This window comes from Sitodiplosis mosellana, unplaced genomic scaffold, assembly GCF_009176505.1.
Source record: "Sitodiplosis mosellana isolate CC-2019 unplaced genomic scaffold, AAFC_SMos_1.0 Smas_scaffold_2, whole genome shotgun sequence".
Classification (NCBI taxonomy): domain Eukaryota; kingdom Metazoa; phylum Arthropoda; class Insecta; order Diptera; family Cecidomyiidae; genus Sitodiplosis; species Sitodiplosis mosellana.
Window position 1 is genome coordinate 509885 of NW_022595245.1, and position 9034 is coordinate 518918.

Genomic DNA, 9034 nt, shown 5'->3' on the forward strand with positions numbered 1-9034 from the left:
GTCGCTCCAAGCAAATATAAAAATGGCGTCTCCATATGACATGACATTTCTATCTTTGTGCAGCTCAACTGTCAATCTTCCATTCCCCTGCTAAATTAGACCCCGAAAAGTACATGTCATTTTTGGTATAAAAAATCAAAATCGATAACCATTTGGACGAGATATGGCCATATTATTACTTTTGGCAGAAAAATTCAAACGGCCAAATCTTGGTCAAATGCCGGCCGATTATGATGTTTTATACCAAAAACGACATGTACTTTTCAAGACCTTTTCAGCGGTATACGTAACTTTTTGATCCGACCAGCCATTCAAAACCTCAATTTTTGGCGTCAAAGTCGGTCATATTGGAATATGCATGTGTATGTTCTTACCTACATTTTTGTGAAGAGATCAAGATTTTCATCTTTACTTTATTGAAAAAATTCCAAAAATCATTTGGTTCTCTATCATTTTTCAATTTTCCATGACTTTTATCACAATTCAAAATACTATTTATACTTTTTTTATCAATAAACACCGAAATACTCGCTTTTTAAAGAAAAAAATGAAGGAAAAACTGACATTCATATTTAAAAAGCATTGTGGGCACCCAGTGCCCAGATGTACGAATAATGTCGCAAAAAATAATGTACGGGTTGAAGGTTAAGGGAATTGAAATGGAAAGATTTTTTCAATCTACGATTAAATTTTAAATAAAATACCTTAAAATGACTTTGCTTTTTCAAATTTCAAACATAAATCAATATGAATATTTATTTATAAACGAAATTTTGGTTCGGATGCATTTCGACATTTGTCATCCACAGCGAGTATCAAATTACACTGAACTCAGGTCTCTGTTTGCGATCGTGAGTAAGAGAAAAAAGAAGAAAAGTAGGATACACGAAAAGCAAAACATGTAACAATGTGTTGTGGAGACGAGTCCAAAATATCTGATTTGTGATGCATCTTTTGCCATTGCAAACGCATATAAAGAAGTTTATGGTGACCAGGTTGTCGTTGTAATGTGTTGGGCTCACATGCGCCAAGCGTTTGCAAAGAAAATAAAAACATTCGTCAAAGATAAAAAGAAGCAAAATGAATTATTGTACGATTTGGATAGGCTACAGCTCAGTAGATCTGATGATGCGTTCGACCAAGCAGCTGATTTATTCGTCGCCAAGTGGGAATCAGTAAGCCAAGATTTGACGGAATATTTTACAAACGAATGGCTCGTGAAACATCGATTTTGGTACGAGGGCGTGGCACAAAATGTTCCAAGTTCAAACAGGAAGCAACGCACAAAGCAATCAAAGACAACCATTCCATAAGACAGCGGTTCGACTTAGATAAATTCCGCGTGGTTTTGTTTCAAGTGGTCAAACAATATTCATTCGAGTATGTCTACGGCATTAGAGAAATGCATCCCAAGCCATTGATCGATCTGCCAGTTTGGACGGAAGCTTATAATTGGGCTCGAACTAACACACCAATCTACGTGAACGCATTGAACATGAAATTCCACTCGAATCAAATTTAAACGTTGATATTGATGACGCTTTGATATATGAATCATTTGATAATTTTAAGAAATATTACTTTGCAAAATGCACCACTACTTTTCCAACTCCGTTTAATAGATCGACTTGGGAAAAAGTTTATTGTAATTGCGCAGACTTTTTTAAATTTTTCCTGTGTAAACACGTTGTGGGAATCGGGCTTCGAATGAAATTTGCGGAGGCTCCACCTGAAGCTAAAAATATACCTATAGGCCAAAAACGAAAAAAGGCCAGCCAGCTTTGGCAAGAGCGGCTCTTGTCGTTCAATAATTGTGATTTATCGTTTAATAACTTGGCAAAATAAATAAATTTTACTGGATAAATATGAAATCAACTTGAATTATTTTTAAATTAACTTATCATTTTCTAAAGGTTACTTTAACTTGAATTTTTTGAAAAATTACTTGTCATTTTAATGACAGCCAATTGCAATTAGCTTCAAATTGCGGTATTCATCATCACAATAGCTCCAACCCGTACTGAGAATGGCACAAAAATCAGTTGACAAAAAGCACTCATCAAAATTACTCATATAAAATTTTGAAGTCATTTTCAGTGGTGTGTGACTTCGAAACAAGATCAAATATCACGAATCGGTCAGGCGGGATCGAAAGCAATTGCGATTAGCTTCAAATTGCGGCACGGTCTATTTGTACGATAAAAATCGTACAAAATTCACAGGCTTAACTCAGACACACTCACTAGCCCGGTAAGAGTGAGTCTTGATTTTTTTTTTTTTTTTTTATTTCGTGTAATTGATATTAATAAATGCTTAAATACAAATAACTTACGAAGATGGAAAAAGAATCTAGTCATTTCTAAGTCCCGGTATGAATAAAGATGAAAATAAACATTTGTTTACATTCAATTAATCAGAATGCAGTATTAATACGCTTTTCTAGAATTTTTCTATACAATATCCATAACAAACTAGAGATAACTGATTGAAATTTATAAAACGTTCTTGGCACATACAAAATTCTTTTATATCTGCTTATTTTTCTCCAACGTGCTTAAAACCGATTCATGGAAATTGTTTTTAAACTTGGTGTTGAATTCAGCAAAGAATGGAATCGTTTGATCGACACGATTCAACCAGGCCAAAATTTTGGAGTGTTTATCTTCTTTAAGTGGTGCATAGGTCACTAGATAAGATAAAGTCAATGCTACGCAAATATCTGCAATAGTAAAGTTGTTGCCAACCAAGAATGGATCCTCTGCTAAAAATGCTTCAAGAATCTCATAAGCGGAGTACATTGGGTCAGTCTTGTCTTTCGTAATTTCTGTACCACCGTGAAAGAATACATGATAGCCACAGGCAAACAATCTTGGGAATAAACTGGCTGCATCAAAGAACAGCCGTTGATTGCAACGAGCCCGTAGTTGTAAATCTTTGGGATACAGCGCGTCGTCTTCGCCGTATTTATCAATCAAATATGTACAAATTGCATGGCTATCCCAAATCACGAAACCATTATCAATCAGCGTTGGAACGGTGTGTTCCGGATTCAACTAACATATAAACAGATCATGGAAAATTATCCATATAAAAATTTATGCGATTTTTTTTTCATATTTATAGCTCTCGATGGTACCAGTTTTTACCTTAAGGAAAGATTCCGCCAAATGTTCATGTTCAAGCAAGTTGACATCACTGCAAAGCGAGAGATAAAGACATTTTGAGTACAAATATTCCAATTTTATTTAAATAATTCAAATACCGCAACTCAAGCTCTAGACCAAGTATTTTTGCAACAATTTTTACCGCACGAACTGGTGAACTAGGATCGAAATTGTACAAAATCATCTTTTTACTCATTTTCCAAGTCAGATGAAAATCGTGTTTTCGAAACAGATGCACAAAACAAACTGATCAACACAACTCAATCATCATGCGATGAATAGAACATTTTTTTTTAATTACGATTCAAAGTTGGTTTCATTTTGATCATGAAATTAATTCAATCATTTCAATGAGTTGTGCGTGCTTAGTTTTCCTTTATTATCACAAAAGAGTAGATTTGATAGGTGCATCTATTGAACGTATTCAATTTACAGAACGATTCTCATAATGTTCATGTAAATGAGAACAAAAATAATAAAATTCCAAACTTCAAATTAAAATACAATACTTCGATAAATCAGCAGCAAGCTGAGTGCATTAAAAGCGAAAATAAAAGAAATTATTTGATTGATTTTCAACAGTGTTCAACTAAGACTGTTGCTTGTTTTTCTCCAAAGTTGAATGGATCAGCTGACGTACTTCTTCTACATATTTTAGATTTACTTCATCAAAGAATGGAATCGTTTGGCTAACACGTTTCAACCAGGCTATGATTTTTGGATGCTTTTCATTCTGAAGAGGCGCATAAATTCCAAGTGGTAGCAAAGTCACTGACACACTTATATCAGCGATCGTTAGGATTTTGCCGACCAAAAATGGATCGGATGCCAGAAATGCTTCCAAAATATCGTAGGCCATGTAAATTGGATCGATTCGGTCTTGAGGTACTTCTTTTCCGGCTTTGAAAAATATTGGATAAGAACAGTCACGCAATCGTACGAACAAACTGGCCGCATCGAAGAAGAGTCGTTGATTGCATCGCGCACGCAACTGCAAATCTTTTGGGTACAATGCATCGTTTTTGCCATATTTATCTACTAAATACGTACAGATTGCATGACTATCCCAAATGACAAAACCATCATCAATCAGTGTTGGAATCACACGCTCCGGATTGATCTGGCGGATAAATGTTCACGAATATGAATCTAAAATTGAAGAAGAATATGCTAAAATTCAATACCTTTGCATATGCCGCCTTCAAATGTTCACCTTCCAGCAAGTTAATGTTACTGCAATCGCCAAATGTTTTAAATTTTTTTAATTCAAAGAGATCGTGGAATTCAATAAATATGTTTTTAAAACAATAACTTTTTTTAATAAATTCGAAATTAAATCAATTTCATTTCGAATATTTACCGAAGCTCAAGATCCAAACCGAGCAATTTGGCTACAATTTTCACTGTACGCACCGGCGGGCTGAGGTCCAGGTTATACAAAATCAATTTTTTGCTCATATTTCAAGAAATAACGAAAGACAAGTGACGAAGTGATGCCTTTAGATAAACTGTTCGTGCTGGTCATCGTGGAACGGCTTTTATTTCATTTTTGTCGTTTATCGAATCATGGATTCAAGCATTGTATTGCTAATCATATATTCCAATTGTGTGTTTGTAATGCCATTTTTATTGTATGTGCAATGCTTTACGTAAGTGGTGTTGCATTACAAATGCAAATTGTCGTTTATTTATTAAAAAAAGTGCAATTCATATGACCGACCGCAATGATACGGCATATCAATTGCAACAGCTGTCTTTGCAATCATCATGCTTATTTCGAACAAATGAAAATAGAAACATTTTTCCTGGTTATTTATTTTAACAATAAAAAAAAACTACACAAAAAAGTTCCGTTCGATGAACGTGATTGAAGTAAGATGACTATTTTCTATATAGAAGAATGCTACTGACGTCATTCAACGGAAAAAAATAAATGAAAAAATATCAAATGTAATTCTTCGAAGAAATGTGTGTGGAAATCAATTGTTCGAATTTTCACAAGTATTGGAGTAATTTCGCTTCGTTTATCATCGCTTTAAGCCCATCGATCACTTCGAGTGAGTTAGGTATGATTTGATCTGCAGGTAGAATGAATCCAAAATGACCTATGAAATTGAAATGGATAGAATGAAGTAGATCAATGGAAAGAACAACGCAAATCAATCCGTTCAAATAGACTTCAAATGGATGAAATATGTACCATTGTCACGAAACTCAAAAGTATATGTTAAAGAAACGTTGTGCGCTGCATACACCCAATCAATGCTGTTGCCTGATGCAAGATCTAATAAAAGTGAAGAATGAAATCTGGTCAAATTTCATTGATTGTATGAGTTTTCAAGAAAAAATGAAAAGTTCAGCACAAATATTCGATCATACAAATTGTCTCTGCAATATTTCCAGTAGTGTAGTCGGTTCCATATCGCCTCTTGATCGCTTGTGTCGTTTTCTGCCCGATTTGATACTATGGAATAAAAGAAATGAAGTTTGGATTTGTATTACGAATGATTTGTAACAAAAGCGTGTACAAAAATGTGTGCCACAAATTACCAGATCATCATGATTGGTCGCGTGCACCGCCGTTGAGTGACCCTAAGAAGGTTTTCATGAAAATTAATATTTTCTATTGAAAGATTTTTCGATTTGAATTACATATGGGAAAAGCAAAAGCTGACTATACGAATGGAATGAAAGGTACAGCTTGATGTTATCAAAAGTTTTGATGAATTTGGACAAGGCAAGTGTTTCTGGTTCTGAGAATGACGATGGGCCAGCATAGGTTTCGTCACAAGAGTCGGTTGATGAGCCTTCCTCTGGAAATTCAATTTTGAAGCTCTCAAATTACGGCACCATTTTCAATCGAGTCAAACGTTGATTTGAGTTTACCTGTATGATGGAAGTCAAAGTTTCGATTTAAATCGGCTCCCACACAGTTCCACATGTCAGAGTATGGATTGCGATTTTTCCTCCACAATCGATTCTGCATTTTAAACAGAAGTTTATTAGTGTTAATGGTTAAATGGTTGAATTTCAGACAAATTATTGTTAACTTAATTCTTCCTCTAATCAAATTTGAGCGACACTTTAGTTGCTAAGCTCTTACCGTCGTATGGGCGAATTCATACCCATCCACATTAACGATCGGCACAAAAACCCAATCAAAATTTTTGGCCAGTGCTTTGATTTCAGCATCACGCGAGGTGAGTAATTCATTTAAAATGTACGTGGCTGTGGCAACTGTGATCCACTCGCGAGCATGAATTGTACTCTCAATGAAAATCGTTGGATTTCCCTATGAAGTAATGAACGTTAAAAAAAATTGTTGGCTCATTTTCAATCCAATTTTTTTTTTTACTTACTGCTTTATGCGACAGTTTAACAGCGCGTAATGGGCGATTTTCATATGATCTGCCATACGTATAATCCGTGAGAATTTTACGATGTCGTCTAATTAGTTCGTCAAGCCATTTGTAAATCGCTGCTGTGTCATGATATTGTTTCCAATCAAAACTTGAGCACAACACCTCAGGCTGTTCGGCATCAATTAACCTGTCGGAAAATTAATTATTTTATGACATTCCAACCAAATTTTCGTCGTTTCCATGTTTACGTTTGTAAATTTTCAATTTTGATTTCATTCTTTATTTCGTATGCGTTAAATAGAGCACTTATGTTCGTGAATTTGTGTGGCGATACAACGATGTCAATGGGTTTTCCCAAACTGATCGGAGTTTCCATGAACAAAATGCCATCATGAGAATTTTTGAGATCTTGTAATACTTTCAGTTGTTTTGCACTTTCAACGTTGATTGAATAAACATGATAATTGTCATAGCGAACTTTTTCACCGGAAATCAGAATGAAATTACCCAGAAGTACGGTCAAATACAACAATCTCATTATATTCGTTTATCGATTTGATTTTTCGAAGAATTGAAAAAAATCGTTCTAATCTAATTTTTAATAAGAACTTCTATTATACTGGATTTTGATTAGGAAACTCATTAATTTTTCACCGGTTGAATCGATTGCAAGATGAGTTTCATGATTGAATAGTTTTAATAAGAGCCAATCGACACTCTTTATACTCTTCGAATTCTGAGAGATAAACAAATGTCCACTTGACATAATTGCAAGTGATCATGAAGGCTACGATTGTTATTCACTAAACACACTTCAGATAATAGCCTTCTTACAAAACTGATAACGCAGTGCAACGACATCTCGTAGTCCATGCACTATCAGAATATAAGAGTTCTCGAAAAATGAAAAAAAAACCAAAAAGAAGAAAAAGTTTCAGAACAAAAGTAAAAACGAATTGAAAAAGAAAAGAAACTACTTCAGAATGAGCAAAAATGAATCTCGTTCTTTTTTTCACATTGAAGCATTACCCAATAATTTATTTAATGATTGAGTGGACCGCTGGCACTTGAACTTAAGTTCGTGAAACGAAAACAAAACCGTTCGCAATGTACTTAGCAAAAAGTTGCGTCAATGTGTAAAATGATTGTTTATTCAAAAGAAAACACAACAACAAGACCAAGAAAATCTGTTCACCTACAGTTCGAATATGTTCAGCTGGCGCCGCATTTCTCGCACGGTGTTGTAAGATTTGTGTGTATGAAAATGTCCGGTGGTCGACTTTTGGAACATACTTCTAAATCTAAAACAAAACAAAATCTGTTTCCCATACCGCGGCTCGTAAGGATCCACGTGATATTTGATTTCGGTCGAACAGCTGCGCAGATTCCGCCAAAGCAAAAACAATACGAACGCAAAGTCCTTGATATTTCATTTCGTTGGCTGACCAGGAATTTTGATTCAATGAATTCAACGTTGTCAGCAACGCTAAAATAGTCACGTTACTTGGTCTGGATAAATTCGACTGCGCTTTCGATCAAACATTCCTAATTTGAAATGTAAATGGTGCGCGGAATTGTGCATGGCAATTAATAAATCAAATTCAATTTCGTTATTTGTGAATAAATTTTGAGCAAAGAAAAATGTGTGTAATTTGCTCGTTAGCTGTAGATTTGCGATGTGTATCAATCGATTTAGAAATAAAAAAAAACCACCAACGTTCCCACAAAAACCCAGCAATCGTGCCGCTGAACGAAAAAAAAAGAAAAAAACAATATAATTGCAGTTGATGTGAGAAGTGATTGCACTTTTCTCATCTATCTTTGGATGCATATGCTCCGTCACAGCCGAGGAATGTAAGCGCGGGAATACGTAGAAAAAATCGACACCAGATTCTGCCAGAAATTCATATTTTTTGCGAGTGATTTGTTTAGTCTCTTTCCTTTAAATTGACCAAATGAATGTGCGATAATTACGTCTGATGTTCAAACGATTGTGACAGCAACGCACATGATGCTCATCATCATCAGCTGGTCTATTCATCGTTTTTTTCCCTTTCTGCGTTCTTTTCGCCTCTTCTCCTCGCTCTACACATTCCGTACGTTATGCGCACGAGCAAAGGCTTTCCTCACAAAATCTTTTTTCTCTTGCTTGTATTTCACACAAGCGACAGTAATTAATCAAGTTTAGCACGATCTTAAGTCACCGAAACGAGATATTCAAAATATTACATGAACGAAAATGAACGATGAACAAAATTAGACGATGAAAAATGTGCGAAACATGCTGTGACTTTGTCCGGATTCCATTTCCAATTAGAATCGGTACTGTTGTCTTTTGGAAACATTTTTTCTGAAAATTCTGATTTAAATTAATGTCGGCATTTGATTAAAGTTTCACCGTGCGAAGGAGACAATTCGATGTTATCGCTTGATCTTGAGACGTAGACAATCCAAATCATACTGAAATAAATCCACTGAATAAAACGTTGGGTTTTAGTTAAATGTTCA

At 35.0% G+C, this 9034-nt stretch overlaps 3 protein-coding genes across 3 annotated transcripts; all 3 read right to left on the reverse strand.

Moving 5' to 3' along the window:
• Window positions 1-2515: 2515 nt before the first annotated feature.
• Window positions 2516-4286, reverse strand: LOC129564995 (glutathione S-transferase 1-like). The gene is made up of 3 exons (XM_055439254.1): window positions 3263-4286; window positions 3147-3195; window positions 2516-3053 (listed from the first exon to the last, which is right to left on the reverse strand). Exons 1-3 carry the CDS (start codon window positions 3358-3360, stop codon window positions 2526-2528), a joined length of 675 nt encoding a protein of 224 aa, XP_055295229.1. The 5' UTR covers window positions 3361-4286; the 3' UTR covers window positions 2516-2525.
• LOC129564993 (glutathione S-transferase D7-like) lies at window positions 3378-4659 on the reverse strand. Its single transcript, XM_055439252.1, has 3 exons — window positions 4525-4659; window positions 4349-4397; window positions 3378-4284 (listed from the first exon to the last, which is right to left on the reverse strand). The coding sequence occupies exons 1-3, from the start codon at window positions 4620-4622 to the stop codon at window positions 3754-3756; spliced, it is 678 nt and encodes a 225-aa protein (XP_055295227.1). The 5' UTR covers window positions 4623-4659; the 3' UTR covers window positions 3378-3753.
• Window positions 4660-4963: 304 nt separating this feature from the next.
• Window positions 4964-7166, reverse strand: LOC129564991 (zinc carboxypeptidase-like). Its single transcript, XM_055439250.1, has 9 exons — window positions 6775-7166; window positions 6524-6713; window positions 6268-6456; window positions 6051-6144; window positions 5817-5977; window positions 5715-5756; window positions 5544-5628; window positions 5365-5448; window positions 4964-5269 (listed from the first exon to the last, which is right to left on the reverse strand). The coding sequence occupies exons 1-9, from the start codon at window positions 7062-7064 to the stop codon at window positions 5160-5162; spliced, it is 1245 nt and encodes a 414-aa protein (XP_055295225.1). The 5' UTR covers window positions 7065-7166; the 3' UTR covers window positions 4964-5159.
• Window positions 7167-9034: the final 1868 nt, after the last annotated feature.